General features: G+C 43.2%; 1 protein-coding gene across 2 annotated transcripts; it reads left to right on the forward strand.

Moving 5' to 3' along the window:
* Positions 1-764: 764 nt before the first annotated feature.
* brca2 (BRCA2 DNA repair associated) lies at positions 765-17714 on the forward strand. Of its 2 annotated transcripts, none has more exons than XM_031573265.2 (27): positions 765-1055; positions 2686-2771; positions 2869-3093; positions 3219-3285; positions 3376-3422; positions 3555-3583; positions 3687-3798; positions 3900-3952; positions 4355-4442; positions 5117-5641; positions 5734-9555; positions 9706-9795; positions 9886-9952; positions 10119-10621; positions 10781-10965; positions 11075-11262; positions 11710-11880; positions 11962-12286; positions 12628-12783; positions 12879-13026; positions 13117-13229; positions 15367-15589; positions 15863-16029; positions 16166-16304; positions 16538-16791; positions 16919-17035; positions 17142-17714. In XM_031573265.2, exons 2-27 carry the CDS (start codon positions 2738-2740, stop codon positions 17484-17486), a joined length of 8193 nt encoding a protein of 2730 aa, XP_031429125.1. In that variant the 5' UTR covers positions 765-1055; positions 2686-2737; the 3' UTR covers positions 17487-17714. The 2 variants fall into 2 exon arrangements, with proteins under 2 accessions (XP_031429125.1, XP_031429124.1); XM_031573264.2 differs by having other exon boundaries at positions 765-948.
* The last annotated feature ends 60 nt before the right edge of the window (positions 17715-17774 follow it).

Genomic DNA, 17774 nt, shown 5'->3' on the forward strand with positions numbered 1-17774 from the left:
GAAATTTTTTGTGTGTGGCTGTGTCTGGCTGTGCACAGTGGGGCACTCCTGACCAGCTTAGTTGGCCTGTATTTATTTTTTATGGTGGTGAAAGTAAAAAATGAAACTGCATTTCCACATTTTGTTTCCTCCCCACTCAAATGTGCAAAATAATTGCAAAGATTCTCCATCTCAACATCTTGGGGTGAATCAATGGTTCTTGGGGGTTCTTTGCTGGATCTGCATCTAATAGTGTCTGAATGTCCAGGGCCTGGAAAGCCAGCCTAATAAGAGCCACTGCCTTTTGTACAGTTTTACTCGGAGATTGAAATTTATAAACATCCATATTTATCGATGCACCACTAAACGCTCCTCGGCCAGAAGAGACAGTTCATTCACCATACGGCTTTCAAAAGGGAAATAAAACTGCATTCAGTGGGACTTCAACTAACGTGGAAAACCTGCTGAAGGAGAGCCATATAGACTCAGCCACAGTGTAAAGGGCCAGCACGAACCTTTGAAATTCCCTCCTTTTCACGGCAATGCCCTCTGCAAATTCAGGAGACTCCTCTTTGGCCTGCATCATCATTTGGACACTCCTAGGATACTCTAGGAATCGCCATCATGAAGTATCCTACACATTTTTTTTTAAACGTTCACCCCTCAGCATCTCTCTTTCGGGCTCCCACCACCCCACCTCACCAAAAGCTAATTCACACCACTCCCTCATCAGCATCATCACCTAGGGTAGGGAGAAAGTGTAGGGTGCCATTTGAACACTAGGCAGCAATTGAGTTGAAACGTGGGGGGGAAGGCGTTCCGAATTGTCTCGAACGCTGCATTAAAACAGTAGAAACGTCACCGTGACGTCACTGCAGTTGCCGGTCCGGAGGTTGGTCTGTGCGTGTGCGTGTTCATTGGCGGGTTTTGTTGAATGTTGACTGGTTCAGACGGAAGCAAAATAGTTAAGTGAGTGTGTGGATCCTCGTCGATTGATTAAGTTTGCGGGGTATAGTAAGCTAGGTCGATGCACTGCTGTAAAAGTCGTGTCCTAAGAACTTTGAAAGAGCCTGCAGGTCAGTGGTTTTCGCAGATTGCTTCAACAGTGATGGCTTGAGGTAAAATGGCTTAACTGGAAAGTAACGTTAGCCTACAGTATCTGGTTCTGCTAGCGAACCACCCAGCTAACAACAGAAAAAAACAGTTACACCAAAGTCCTTATAACGTCTCTGGGTTCGTATACGTCCGCGTGTGTGCGTGGGAAAACAACAATTATAGTTTTAACTTACTTGAGAGCAGATTGTTAGCCGAGATTTAGTGCTGCGATGGTAGCAACACCTAACTATTAGAGCTAAAAACACATAACATTTCGTTTCTGACATTCGGTGCAAAAGGGAGGGTGTAGACCAAAACTGCATTTTCAGCCTTGATAAAAATACACACTCGTTGCAGCAAATATGGATAATTGTATTGATACATACATCTCGGCTGCAAAATGCAGGGGGCATAGTCTACGATAAGACTACAGGACATCAGACATGTTATCCAGCGTAGAAAAAATACGGAAGACCAAACTAATTACACGCATATCTGACGCACAAACAACGTGTTCATTTTCACATGTTGACAACATGTAAAAAACCCCACATTCGATTATGTTCATTAAAAATGCACGTTTATGTTGTCTGTATAGATTGTAAACCCATTATATCTCTAAAATATGCCTGCTGCTATCCCTCTGCTACCAGTGAAAAATAAGGCTACAAGGCAAGTCACTTAGCTTCAAAAGGGGAGGGGAAACAATCAGGACCATGGCAGATTAAATCAAAGACATATCTTGATCAGCATGCTAGCCTACATGTGGTAAATGTGCACAGTACATACAAAGATAACATGGTATATACATGATGCATACACAATTGGTAGGGGATAAGGTGGGGAGAGAGCATTCAAGCATTGATGAACAGCTTATTTAAAATTAATGAATTAATAGTATGAATGGTATTATTATTAATAGTAATAATAATAATAAGAAGAAGAAGAATATATCTGATGTTTAGTTGAGGTGCTGATGCTGGATAATCATTGACCCCGTTCACACCTGGTATTATGGCAACATGAGATCCAATCACAGGTGGACAGCTCCAAGTACAGGTGTACAGGTGCACTCAAGAAGCCTTGAGGACAATGGCAAACACAAATAGCAGGCACTTCTAGAAATGTGCAACAGACTTTCAACTTCAGAGCTGGCTCAAGGTTTCTTCCCGTTAAAAGGGAAAGTTTTTCCTTGCCAGTGTTGCCTTGTATTGCCCTTCGGGGCCAGGCTCTGTTAAGCACTTTTTGACACTATAAATCTATACAATTTTAGAAACTATTCAAATAAAAAGAATACAATTGAAATACATTGAATATTGATCCATTAAACATCCCTTTCTCCCCACTTATCATTGGCGTGTCTAGGGAGCAAGACCACATATTGATAACTACCTCGCTAGCTCGTAAACACAATTTTTGTATTGGTTTTTATATGGTCTACCTAATCTGTTATCTTTTAAAACCTGATGAATTCATCACTGACTGTTTTATTTAGCTGCCTCTGTGAAGCACTTTTTTTTAGCATATTAATAAATATAAATACCACTTAACATATTAATACATATAAATAAATAATATTTGTGACAGAGATCTAACTTTATATTTTCACAGTCAAACTGTGATTTTACAGACACAAACCTGCAGTCAAAAACGGGGCACCGGCATGTTTGAAGTGTTCATATATGACACCAAGAAGGGTAAGAGCTCCTTGGCTAAGTCAGCTCTCTGCAAGCATTACTATCATCACACAGTTATTGCGATTCTTCATGAAACCTATTCTTAATGTGATGGTAGATTTGGGGCCCCTGACCCCTAACTGGTTTGAGGAACTGACTGCGAAAGCATCAAGAAAAGATGACTCAGATGTGGGAGAAGCGATGGCTTCTGGACCATCATGCCACGAAGACGTCGCCATTAAACTCCCTGGAGTTAAAGCTGAAATATTTCTGGGCAGTCAGACGTCTACACCCAAGCTCCTTACGAAGCCATTACTCGCCTCTCCAGAATTCTTGACAGAAGGTTAAGATTTCTTATCCACTATGAAGCTGGTTGTTAGTATGGTGAACTCATTGTTTTTTTTGGACATGTCAAACCTGCAAATCAGTTTAATTTAAGATTGTATCTTCTGTGTTGTGCCATATCAGGAACCCCTGCATCTGCACAGATCTTCATTGAGTCTAGCCCATACCTATTTGGGTCAGCAAAAGAGAGGTATGTGTGAATTGATCGCCAAAGAAAAAAATGAATGTTGACATTCTTCAAATTGTAACGGCCATTTTTGTCTCTCTGCTTGTCATATAGCGGGCCTTTCAAACAACAAAACAGTGCAGTGCCAAAAATAGTCAGTGGTAAGCTTAGATGTCTCCCTGTAGTTACTGTGAGGAGTTGTATTCACTTTTGGCATCATATATATAAAATATACAACACTACATACTACATTTTGTAGTTTATTCATGATCCTGTTTTGTGTATGTTTGCAGAACCAGAGGACACACCTAAAAGATTTTCGGTAAAGAAATCATCATTCATGTTTTTCCATATATAAAACATCATGTTGCATTGCTCTCTTGAATGCCTGAACTCTGTTTGTGTTTTTGCATGTTGATATGAAGTCTAAGGTTGTTCAGCGGATTTCGGAAAGCCTCGGTGCCCAGATCAATCCTGACTTGTCCTGGAGCAGTTCTTTGAACACCCCTTCGTCTCTGACGCCCACCTTCATTTTATGTAAGAATATATGTATGTGTGTATATCTATATGCACACACACAGTTCTGAGGATTTCTTTTTAATTTGCTAAATTCCTCATCGCTTGTTTCTTTGGTGTAGCTAAGAGAGAAGAACCAAGCTCTACAGTCAAGACTACTGAGGAAAGGGTTGTTGTAAGTATCATAACATTGAAATGATTAAGGTTTATGAATGTCAAACCAGTGTCTATCGATGCTAATATGTCTGTCAGTGGCTTCAGCAGTGGCCAACAACACCTTATTTTGATACCATATACCATGTTGCCATTGTGCTTGCACTAAGGGGGCCCAGGCTCTGGGCTCTGTAAAGCGCTTTGAGACACTAGAGTAGAGTACTGTCAGTGGACTTGGAATCATTACCGGACAGTACACAGTCCTGGAACCTTTGCAAACCAGTTGTATTGAGATATTCAATAAAGTGCTTCTCCTCTTATAAGCTGAAAAAGATCTCTCATATAGGATAAAGCACTGTATATATTGCCCTAAGAACTCTTTGCATGTAACACCATTTGAAGACTATCCTCTGTTCTCTTTAAGTTTGTGCGGAAGCTTTTTCCTCCCATCTTCAAAGATGACATCTTGCCAACATCAGAAGAGGATAGGCTGTCCACTGAGAAGGCTAAAGGTGACTATGTACTGAGCAGTGTTTTTTCAGTTCCTAAAATCATATACCGCACCGAAATCGATTTGGTGATTAGAATGATTACCTCTGTATCTAAAGAGTGTACTCCCGCGAGGTCGGTGTCCTTTTTGCAAAATGTAGTTTTCGATATACACGTGTCCCCCTCAATGCAGTGTGCAATGACCACAATTCATTGTTCCTCAACGCGGGATACAATAGACGAGCAAGTCGCAGCATCCTACGAGTTTAGATATCGTGCTAGGCCTTGAATAGAGGAAATAAGCCGGGGATTTTTCCACTGTATCAAACATGCATTCTCATAAATTAACCGTGAGACTGCACCATTATACCCCCGACAGTCTTAAAGTATAGATTTTACTCGATAGAAAGCTTCTTATTAAGAAGTTCTTTGCAGGCTAGATAGTTGCTGACAAATGCTTAGGCTGTTGTGAGAAGTAGCAAACTGCTTGCATGCCAAAGACAGACGACATCCCCAAACCAAACTAGGCAGATAAATTATCTCACAGCACCCCTGTGAATTAGAGATGACCACACCGGGCAATTTGGATTAACATATCTTACTTTCAGATTTACAGATAAGTGCACTGAAAAATCTGTTTTCATTGTGTTGTTGTTAATATTAGTGTTTTTTGTTGTTGTTATTCTTATTGTTATAGAGGATGGAGAACTGCTCACCACCGTAGAGAGTGTTCTTGATGGGACTGAGGAGATCCTGTCCTTCTTCTTCACCAGCAGGAAGGCGAAGACCAGAGAGCGGGGTGGATGCACACAGTCAGACGGGCCCTTTAGTGATGCCACCAGGCCAGGAGAGATTAGCAGTCCCCTGAAGAACAGAAACTGTGAAACTACACAGTGGACTCCTTTAAGCTTGTCTGAGATTTCAGGCTCGTGCTCAGTTGAGTCATCCCTCACTAACCAGCATCGTGAACACGACTATGCCTCTCAGTGTCACCAGCAGACATCTGTAGTGTGTGTTACTGATGGGCAGAAATCCCAGTCAGAATTACAGCTGGATGCACCTCAGGTGTTTGTTTCCCCACTGGATGCCATATCTGCACCTTCCTTGTCTAGGAAACCCAAGAAGTTTATGTACCCTGTAGGAGACTCAGCATCTTCAAGGCAAGATGTCAGGCAGCGGTTCTACAAACCACTTCATCAGTCTCCTACAATGCCATGCCCTGGTAAAAAAAATTCAGTTGGTAAAGAAAGACCATTTATTTTACTGTTTGTATTTCTTGTGTATTTTTGTAACATAAAGCTGCTTTTTTTTCAGACATTCTTAAAAGTGGACAATCCTCTGAAAGTACAAAACAGCAAACAGGAGGGCAGTGTCAAGAAGTTCACAGAAGCAGAAGTCAGGTTGTTCCTTCTACCACTTTTGAAAAAGATGTTGACATGACACAGCTGTGCAAGGCATTTGCAGAGGACTTTAGTCAGGAGGAGGTTGTCCAAAGCAGATCACCTGTGAGACGTGAGGAGGTGGTGCCGTGCCAGGGCTCCTCCACTCCATCTGGTCCAGAGAAGAATTCGGATGCTAGAACCCAACCGCTGTGCAAGCAAGAGACCGACCCCATCAATAAGCAAAATAGCTCTCACATCACAGGACAGCATGGCATCCTGTCACAGCCAGATATAAGTAACAGACGTCTAGTTAAGGTTCCCCAAACAGGAGAGAGTAAAACACTCAACCACAACAACAACACAACCTCCAATGGTAGCCATTCAACAACAGGTTATGAAGTTTCCAGGAGTTTCACAGCTTCTCAAAACCAACCTTTTTCTGGTTTCAAAACAGCCAGTGACAAGATTATATCCTTTCCCCAGGAGGCCATAGAGAGGGCAAAGGCCTTACTGGATGAATTTGCAGAATCTGACATCACTGACTCTCCCATCACTGCCCTACCCAGCAAAGACGGATCAGACAACACTAAAGGCACTCAGGACGGTAGAAAGAGGAGCCATCTCAGCTCAAGGCAGCAGAACACCACACGCCAGAAGAACAGTACTCCCCATTCCCCTTCGGATGTGTCTGGTTTCAGAACTGCAGCAGACAGAAGAATTAGTGTTTCTTCATTGAGTATCTGGAAAGCCAAGAAAATGCTCAAGGAATTAGAAGATGAATCCACCACAGACAACCTCATTGGAATCAAATTAAAGGAGGCTGGTGAAAAAGCACGAGACCTGAAGTCAGTACTGGATGTGACGAGCATATCCCCACCAGCAGATGCTTGTTCCCCCTTAACGGCATCACAAAGAGCCGATGTGTCCGAGCTCTGCAGCCTGTTGGAGGATGCCAACAGCCAGTGTGAGTTCACGCAGGTCAAACCAGCCAAGGTGAACTCCAGCAAACCCCCGGAATCTGTTCAGCAGACTGGAGGGAAAGAATGGGACCCAGACATTCTGACGGGCATCAACTTCGATGATAGTTTTAGCACTGACATAGAACATCATATGCCTGTACAGAAAGGTAGTGTTAAATTAAACAAAGCTTTACAGGTCAAGGTTCAAAATATGTCAGTAGGTGAAATGTCATCACAATCAGAAAACATACCAGTTTCTGTAGATTTTAAGATTGATTTGAACGCTTCTGTGAAAAATCTAATACCAGCACTGGGCTATTCTGATGATTTAGATAGAAGTCACAAAAGCCATGCTGAAAAGGTGAATAGGCAAAATGTCATGATCAGGAATCCAGAGTTCCCTGACAGCTCTAGTACTGAGTCATCATTGGACAACTGTAGCTCTGACACTGTTTTTTTCATCAAGAAAACCCCCAAATCTGTCCTCAGTAGAACTAGGCAGTCTGAGGATGAAGATATTCTTGGTAAAACTATAGTGAAGATGAACTCCAGTATAACACTCAATTCAGCTGGTTCTTGCTCAGAGGAAAGCTTCTGTGGATTCAGAACCGCGGGAGGCAGAAAAGTGCATGTGTCTGAAACGGCATTACTCCAGGCAAAGGCACTTCTGAGTCACCATACTGAGTCTGATGACACAGAATCTGGGGTGGAGTCCAAAGGTTATATAAATGCCACAACACATGATGATGAAACAAGGTTAAGTGGAACTCAGTCAGCACAGGAGGCGTCTACAGGTTGTGGTGTTGTCACCCCTCACAGGCTGAAAACAAACATTACTGGAAGTTCGCTCAAAGCTTTTAGTGGTGGGCCATCATGTGGTGGCTTCAACACAGACGGTGCTCAGATGGTTTCTGTGTCTGTAGAGGAATCACCAAAGGCCTGGAATCTGGATAAGGATAGTCAGTCATATGAGTGTGTATCTAACGCACACAATGCAAGTACAGTGACTCAGAATGCTGAGATAAAACCTGGAGGAGGGTACAAGACTGTAAGTAAGGACGTTGTGTGTGTTTCAAACAAGGCCCATCAGGCGGCAGTGACTTTAAGAGACTGTGCTGGATGTGCCGTGAATTCAACCTGCATAGAAGCAAAACCAGATGCTCCATTGGAATCAAATTTGATGGGTTGTGATCCAGACAAAAGAAACACTGGTTTCCGAACTGCTGGGGGGAAATCTGTGTTTGTGTCTGAAGAAGTGCTGTCAAAAGCGAAAAGTATTTTGAGTGACTTTCTAGAGAATGGCCATGATGAGTTTGATTTTACGAAGTCTTCAGTAAAAACTTCTCCAGTTACTAAAAATTCAGTTTTTTACACAGATATAGGTAAAATGTCAGTTTCTGGAAAACCTACTCAGGAGGCTATGGATTTGTTCAGAGATTGTGATAAGCCAGAAAAAATGGAACACTGTAGCAACACGGGAACGGGCCACAGTGATTCAGGAAAAAGCTTTGGATTTAGTACAGCGAGTGGGAAACGTATGTCTGTATCAAGTACTGCTCTTCAGAAAGGAAAGACACTTTTGGATGAATGTGTGCAACCACAAGGCCAAGAACATATGAATGGGTCCACAGTGAAACTTCCACCAGTGCAAAGACACAGTGGGCAGCACAGTTTAGGTTTCAGCACAGCAAGTGGTAAAGGAATATCTATTTCAGCTGAGTCAGTTCAAGCTGCAAAAGCATTATTAACTGACTGTGATACATCATCAGAAACAAACTGGATTAAAACTGAACATGCCCACAAAAATAGTTCAGTGAAAAATGATGCTGGCAGTCCCCGTGGTATTAAAACTGAGGACTTGATGACTGAAACCGGAGCCATGAATATCAGTGAACATTCACTCGGTAACCCAAGAGTCAACCATTGTGGGTTCAGCACGGCAAGTGGCAAACTTGTATCCGTGTCCAACACTGCTGTCCAACATGCCAAGCTCTTGTTTGATGAAGGCCCAAAACCAGAAGACACAGAGCCCATAATGGGTGTTGCACTGCAGCATGAAAAACAAATGAATCGGCAGGACACAAGTCTGAGTTTTCACACAGCAAGTGGCAAAGGTTTGTCCATACCTGCAAAGTCACTTAAAGCTGCACATGCTATATTTGATGATTGCAGTGAAGTTCCAATGGAAATAATGCAAAGAATCCCTGCTGCCAATTGTGGAAGAAGCACGGAGAACAACTGTCATACTGATCCTGAGGCAAACAACGTTGGGAGTTGTCTTAACATCACAACAGAGACTGCCCAAAATGGAGACACAAAACATGGAGAACATTCAAGCATAAGTTTTGGATTTAGCACAGCAAGTGGTAAAGGTGTCTCTGTGTCAAAGAAAGCTTTGAAGGAAGCATGTAAGCAGTTAGAGCAATGTGTTGATGATACACTCCCTGAAAGAAATACTGACTTTAAACCAGGAAAGACCGGCAGTTCCAGCGGCAAACTGTGTCTGGACGCACCTCCAGACCCTGAAAGGAACCAGTGCAACAGTTCCTTCCTGTCAGGACACACTAAAAGAGACTCCTCTGGGTTGAGCTTTCAGTCAGACAATCTGAGCAGTTGCACCACCACCCAGGAAAGATACTTCGAACAGGAAGCTATGGCCTGCGCCAAGGCCTTACTGGAGGATGAGGATCTTCATGATGCTGCTCTCCATGTAACATCAGGTGCAAGTCAAGTAAATCCACATGTGGAAAAAAGATTGAGTGGGAAACGAGATTTGGAAAATGACGATTCCAAAGGTATGAGTAGGTTTTGAAGATTTAAAATAATGTTTTTATTTCATTATCAAAGCCATTTCAAGTGTTCCATAAATACAAGCAGACAATGAGCTGTGTTTTAAAACAAGATGCCTGAATTCATGATTGCGACATCTTTTTTATGACGTTCAGATCAGCCACCTTTGAAAAGACGTCTTCTAGCAGAGCTTAACAAGTCATCAAATAGACCTCTTCTTGTACCTTTAAAAAGCTCCCCTACTGGTAAGATACACATTTCAGTAGTTGGCTGTAGCACTTAATTCCTGTTTCTATAGCCTCATTCTTAATTACATCTTTGAAATTTCTTTTCAGGTGTTTTGAGTGATAGGACGGTAAGATGCAATGTGCTACTACAGCCAAATATCACTCAACCACATAGGTAGGATTTATTTCAATAGAACACACTACATATAAGTATTCTTTATTTAATATTGGTACATGCATTTTGTTTTGTTATGCATAATGCTAAATTTCTCTTTGTTGCATCTGCCAAATCCTTTAAAGTGAACTTAACTCTATTCATATTGTTGTCTGTCCTGGTTTAGGATTACTGTGGCACCAAAGAGGATAAATGATGAGCCAGAGCTGACCACTTCTGAGTCATCCTGTGCCAAACAGTTTGGGGAAAGGGTCCCCATGTTTGTGCCCCCCTTTAGAAAACAGACTAATCCTGAACGACAGAAAGGGGAGAGATCAGTAGACCATAGTGCACCCAGTGTTTTTGTGCCACCGTTCAAATCAAAAGTTAATGACAGCAAAAGCCCATTTCACCCTGCAGCTGAGTCTGAAGGCCACACTGAGGTGCATGCTAAATGCAGTGGGTTTGTTCCTGTTATTAAAAAGACTTGCCCTCAAGCTGAGGCTTGCTTTCAGGACCACTTCACCCCTCTGGATTCAAGCCATGGCAGGATTCTTCCATGCGAAGATAGGGATGATTTCAACCACAGTGATGAGCATGCCCTCAATCATGAGGCACCAAACAGAGATGTACCCACTGCAGGTCTTAAATCACCTACCCCTTCAGGTCTTAAATCATCTACCCCTTCAGGTAACCTTGCTAAATCTAAGAACTGAACTTCCATTCTACTGTCTGAATGATTAGTAGCTTTCTGTTGGACTTACTCTGAATCTAAGATTGAAATGTATCTGTTCTTGTGTGTATAGAATTGCAGCAGAGAGAAACTTTTTTCTATTTCCCCTGCTTCAGAGGAAGCCTTACGGTGCATACTGCTGGCCAGAGATATGCAGGACATGAGGATCAGAAAGAAGAAACGGCAGACAATCAGACCTCTTCCAGGAAGCCTCTTCCTCGCAAAGACGTCTGGCGTTGCCAGAGTCTCCCTCCGAGCCACCGTGGGATACAAGTGCCCAAGACGGCACCCGGAGAAATTGGTACGGAGCAGATTTGATTTCTGATTGAAGTGCAATACTGCAAATTATTTGTTGTTGCTGTACATGAGTTGTACATTTATAGAGTGCTTCCTGGTGTTTTCTCCATCAGTTGTATGTGTATGGAGTGCCCTCTGAGGTGGTTCAGGTCAACAGTGGCAGTGCTAAGTCCTTCCAGTTCCTGTGGGAGCACTTCTTCAAGTCGGAGGCGCTCAGCCAGGCTGGTGGAGTTCAGCTGGCTGACGGAGGCTGGCTCATCCCAGACCACAGAGGAATGCTGGGAAAGGAGCAGTTCTATAGGTAGCACTCAGATATGCTCACAGATATGTGGTTGACTCAGAGAAGACACCAGAACAAGCTCAGTGACTCCTCATATTAAGTATTCTACAGGTAGCACTCAGATATGCTCACAGATATGTGGTTGACTCAGAGAAGACACCAGAACAAGCTCAGTGACTCCTCATATTAAGTATTCTACAGGTAGCACTCAGATATGCTCACAGATATGTGGTTGACTCAGAGAAGACACCAGAACAAGCTCAATGACTCCTCATATTAAGAATTTCAGTGGAAACACTCCCATCAGCATCCCACCTTTGTAAAGCTAAGTTCAAAGAGTTCAGAACTCATCCAATGTTGCAACAATTAGGGGATTGTTAACTAAGAGGATTCTTAATCATGTCATCAAATTTGTTGCATGTCTGCAGTCTAATGTATACTTGTTCTGTGAAATTCCTTCCTACCCAGAGCACTGTGTGATACTCCTGGTGTTGACCCAGGGCTGATCAGTGAGGAATGGGTGTATAACCACTACCGCTGGATCGTGTGGAAGAGGGCCTCCATGGAGAGAGCCTTTCCCCAGGAGCTGGGTGGCCTCTGCCTCACTCCAGAGCAGGTGCTACTGCAGCTGAAGTACAGGTACAACTCCCTTCTGTTTCTACACAGTAGCACAGAGAACCTGGCTCAGCTATGGTGTGTTGACTGTACCTGGTTTATCAGGTATGATGTGGAGGTTGACAAGAGCCAGAGATCAGCCCTGAGGAGGATCACAGAGAGGGATGACACTCCGGCCAAGACATTGGTCCTGTGTGTGTGTGGTGTGGAGACCTCTGGGACAGCCTCCAAGACTGAGGGGCCGGTAGCTGCCCTCTGGCTGACGGACGGCTGGTACACACTCAGGGCCCTGCTAGACCCTCCCCTTACTGCCCTGCTGCAGAGGGGGCGCTTGAGTGTGGGAGACAAGCTGGTGACCCATGGAGCTGAGCTGGTGGGCTCTCAGGATGCCTGCCCTCCTCTGGAGGCTCCTGAGTCTTTGATGCTGAAGGTGAGCAAACATCACCAACAGATCAGACTGCCCAGATCCTCCCCCTCTCCGTCACATGATCATAGGTCAAACACCAGGTAAGGGTGGAAAGATTGATGTAAGGACTAAATACCATAGGGAGCATTAAGAAAATGAGTAAAGTAATTGTCTCTTTATTAACAACAACCAGACAGTCTGGTGGCATGACAAATGGCTAGATGAGACACAAGGAATGTTTCCCATATAAACACTTTGACATGATCTGTTCCTGTACAAAGATTTTTAGGCATTTGCTGATTGGTTGGCTGATTGATTACTTGGTGGTATACTCGAGTGAAGTGAACAGTTTGTTATGGCTTTAGATTTCAGCTAACAGCACCAGACCAGCACGGTGGGATGCCCGGCTGGGTTACCACCGTGACCCACGGCCGTTCCAGCTCCCGCTGGGCACCTTGTTCAGTGATGGGGGTGTGGTGGGCTGTGTGGACACGCTGGTGTTGAGGTGTTACCCCATGCAGGTAGGACTAGACTCCTTTCTAACACATGGCACCCTTGAAGGAATTTCTATTTTGATGTGTGAGACTATGCAACGAGATTTCATCTGCCCAAACAGTGGATGGAGAAAACAGCTGGAGGGGTGTTCATCTTCCGCAGTGAGCGTGCTGAGGAGAGGGAAGCCAGGAGTCATGAGCAGCGGAAGCAGAAGGCCATGGAGGCGCTCTTCAGCCGCATTCAGGCTCACCTGGAGGAGGAGGAACAAGGTCGTTTTTATATCCCCAAATACGTCAGTCATATGGTATCTCCTCAGCACAACACGACTAAGCCTTTTCCCTTTGTCCTCTGTCTCACAGGAAAGAGAAAGACAAGGAACCAGAAACGGGCTCTTAGTCGCCGAGAGATGGAAGCTTTAGAAGATGGGGAGGAGCTTCATGAGGCCATGCAGTCTAACCCTACCTACGTACAGGTCAGTCACAGGTAGACAGACAGACGTAGGTGAGTGAACGGGTGAATCTGAATGAATGGATGCATGAATAGGTGAATCTGTGTATGAATGAATGCTTGAGTGGGTACAGTGCTTTCTATGGTAACACTTTATTTGAAGGGTGATTACATAGCACATTCATAAAACCTCACTTAAATGCCTCATAATACATGCATCAATGCTTAATAAAGCATGAATCAAAATCCATACTCTCAGTTACATAACTATGGAATACTATCTTGGGAAACATTTTTTTTAGCGAATAGCTACTCTATTTTCCACTTAAATGAAAATGTTTGATATGTATTTAAAACAAAGGTTTTGGTTGATCTTACTTTGAAATGTGTTGCAAAAGATGTTCATATGTTATTGTACCCTATGTGCTTATTAAAGCCGTCTTCTTAAATCAGGTTGTGTTCACTGAGAGGCATCCTCTACCTTCCATTACCCTGTAGGGACAAGCACTCTGGAGTGTTAAGTCACTTTACTATGTGGTGTTGTCCAACCTTTGGAAATAATTTATGAATGGCTTATGAATGCGGCTTTGCATGTCACATTACTATATGGGCAGTGAAGGACATTAAATATATTATGAGCAATTATGAGCATTATGAGCAAATATTGGATTGAAATCTTGATCTTGACTATGCTGGTTATCTGTTTTACTTTGATACAGAAATAGCTGATTGAGAGACGTTTGCCTTACAGTGAAAGGGCCAAGCCATGCCATTTTTACAAAGCTAATATTTTAAGTTGTGTGAAAAATACAATAGTGAAAAGGGGAAAAACATAATTGTATTCCATAGTTATGTAACTTAGTGTATGAATGTTGATTTATGCTTTGCGCAGCATTGATAAATGTATTACGAAGCATTCAAGGTTTTATGAATGTGCCATACACTCACCTTTCAAAGAAGATGTTACCATTTCTCCTTGCAATCTATTCTATTCAAGAGAAAAGAGTAGATAATAAAAGTACCCTCTGACTCCACAGGGGTTAGAAGTATAATTAAAGGCAATTTGTTTTAAATATCGCTGTGAAGGGTAATAACCCTTGAGTCCATCTTTACCTTCACTGTGTTGCTCACCTATTTTACTTTGGTATACTAATAGTGGATAAAAGAAGTTTGCATTACAGAGAAAGGTCCCATTTTTACAGAGCCAATATTTGTAGTTGACTGGAAAATATGACCGTAAAAGAGGACTTATTTTAGGGGGAAAGATATTCCATAGTAATATAAGCATTATTTATTTTTTATGAATGTCTTATGCACTCACCCTTTAAATTACATTTTTCAATTCAATTGTATTTATACAGTCCCAAAACAATTGTCTCTAGGCGCTTGATTGTCTCCAGGCTCTAATAAAGTGCTATCTTTTCTTTTTTTTCATCATCATTTTGATAAACATATATCGTCAGTGTTTACACAGTGAACAGGTTAGCATTGGTAGAGAATTTTGGCAAATTTTACTTGGGCACTACCCACATAATCAGCTGTGCTGCTCCTCCACAGGTAAATAAACAGTCTTTCCAACGATATAAAATACAATGCCAATTAGCATTGTAACAACAGAGAAATAATCGACCAAACACACATTTCCAAACTGTTTTTGCAGAGTTTATTATAGGTCAGGCCATGGTACTCACAGGGAGAGCTGACAGGTGGTGTCAGGGGCTAACATGGAGGACAAGGCATTTGCTACAGTGAACAGGGCACGTGACAAGCCTGTACATTTTTTTATGAATACAATGAGGCAATAGGTTGTATAATTACCGATATGCATTCCCTTCTGGCACCTCGGCTAGCTACCATTGCACTGCAAACTTGCTGGGCCCCTGACATCACAGGCATGGCTGGTCCAGGTCCTCCTATGTCTATGGCTCGTGCTGATTATTCTGAAATGCTGTCTGTGATGGTCTTCCCTGGTTTGGTTTTGCTTGGGCATTTCAGAGGAATTCAGTGATTTAAGTCAAATTGTGTTGTCAAATGATCAAATAATCATATTTTTTTCCTCTAGAGAAGTATCGATCACTACCAATTTCAATTTAGTTTTTCATAAATGCAAGGTGTGCAGTTTAACTGTGTTAACATTGTTGTTGTTGTGGTGGTGGTGTTAGGCTGACCTGCGTGAGGAGCAGCTGTCCAGTCTGTGCAGCTTCAGGCGCTTGTTGGACGAGAGGAGGCAGGTGCAGCTGCAGGAGCGGGTCCGAAAGGCTCTGGAGGAGGCACAGCAGGGGAGTGCCAATTGCCACAGCAGGGTTGTCACCCCAGTGTGGAAACTTGCAGTCTGCGACTCCACCCGCCAGCAGAGCAGCAGCAGCAGCAGCAGTAAAGGCTCAGGTATAGTGCTGAACGTGTGCCCTCATGATACTCTCACGGATGCAGTTATGTGCTTGGGTGTCTTCAAAGTAGTTTTTATAGTCTTTTTGCTGCAGATGTGTTGTGGACTCGTCTCAGGGCACATACTTGCCAAATCAGTGTTTGCAATCAGATCATATCTCAGTTCAGATCATATCCTGTCAATTTATAGCAAAGACTGTAGTAAGGACTGTAGTAAGGAAGGAAGGATGGATGGATGGATGGAAGGATGACCATAATGACCTTCATGTTCAGTTTTCCTGCTTAACATCTGGCGCCCCTCCATGGAGCTGCTCTCCCTGTTGAAGGAGGGGGGCAGATACCGAACCTATCACCTGTCTACATCAGTGGGCAAGAGGAAAGCCACCACCGCTGCTATCCAGCTCACTGCCACCAAGAAAACATACTTCGAGAACATGAAGGTTACTGTTTCTACTACTATTTCTATTCCATCTACCATTACTGCTACAATGACTGTGAAAATGATACCTGATTTGAATGGACTGGATACAATGAACTGGCCATCTTGAAATTAATTTGTTTGTATTTGTATATAAGGTTCTGCCGGAGATGTTACGGGAATGTTTCGAGCCACGTCAGTGCGCAAGCTTCAACTCTCTTCAGAACCCTTTGTTCCACTCTCCCTGTGGGGAGGTGGATGTTGTGGGATATGTCATCTACATCGCTGACAGAAATGGTACCTTCACTCTCTTTATTACTCTGGTTTGGCTCCTTAGACTGGGGTCTGGAATAGCACTGCGGCTGGCTGGAAGGCTGTCATCAGCTCCGCCAGAGTAAAGCTCTGAAAGAGAATATATCTTCAAGGGGGAGTCTAAGACTGGATAATAAATGTGATAGTAGAGTAAATGGGATTTTAGCAGAGAGAAGGAATTAAAAAGGGTATGCTGTTTAATTTGCTCATGAATGCAGGTGCCTCTCCAGCGTTGTACCTGGTTGATGAGAAGGTGGACTTTGTGTCTGTACGCTGCTCTGGGCCTCTGAGACAGCTGGCTGTGGAGGAGCTGGTGAAGCCTCTGGCCCTCTTAATAGTGAGCAACGCCCTCCTCCGTCAGGCCTCAGCCCCCATACCAGCCTTGTATGCAGGAGACTTTACACTGTTTAGGACTAGCTCTTCGGAACCTCATATCCAGGAGCGAATGAGGCAGCTAAAGAGCTTTGTCCAGGTACGTCAACTTGCCTGTTTCTAATTGCCAAACGCACCTGCATTATCAAACATGAGTCGTAGCCCGATACTGTTTCAAGTGACTGTAATCTTCCCTTACCACTGATTTTCTGTTTTATGTGTTTTAGAGCCTAGAACACTTTTCCAAGGGTGCAGAGGAGAAGCTCTCCAGCCTAATCCCCATGCATGGCTCATCGATCCAGCCATGTCCAAAACCTCTAGGTGGGACATCTGATCTCTGTAAGGTGAGAGGACAGTGAGCTCATTGCTGGCATTTTATGAAAAGGAAGGCATTCGCTGCTCCATGTCAGACTAATTAATTATTAATTTATTATTTATTCATCACAACAGCCACCACCCTTTCTTGAGCCCGTCACCCCTGTGGGCAAGAGGACTCTGGCAGCCAGTGCTTCGGAGGGAAAACAGCCCAAAAACCTGAAGAGAAGGAGGGGTTTTGAGTACCTGTCACGTATCCCATCTCCCCCTCCTCTTAACCCCCTGGGTACTGTAATGTCTCCTCATGTAAAGAAAACGTTCAATCCTCCTCGGAGGTCTGAGATACTGTCTCCTATGAGCAAAACCCCTATCCCATCACCACGAGTTCCCAACCTTCTTCCATCAGAGGACGAGTGGGTGAAGGATGAAGAGCTAGCCTTGATAGACACTCAGACTTTGCTGGATGGATTAGTCAAATAAACCAGACAGGATTTCCATTTGAACGCATGCCTTAATGTAAGAACAGTAGGTTTGAACACTGACTGTATTGTAATTATAATTGTAATTGAATAGATTTGTATTGGCACATGGTGATAAAGCAGTACTTGTTTGTACATACAATTATTTATTTGTGTCCTTGTTGCAGTTGAAAATAAAATCAGCGATGCCTACATGCTCTCAAGAATTAAAAGTATGAGTACTCAGTAATTTGCCTATCAATTTCTCCTACCCAACTGTTTCTGGTAGGCAAGTCTTATAGGGCAGTAA

Source organism: Clupea harengus, chromosome 9, assembly GCF_900700415.2.
Source record: "Clupea harengus chromosome 9, Ch_v2.0.2, whole genome shotgun sequence".
NCBI lineage: Eukaryota > Metazoa > Chordata > Actinopteri > Clupeiformes > Clupeidae > Clupea > Clupea harengus.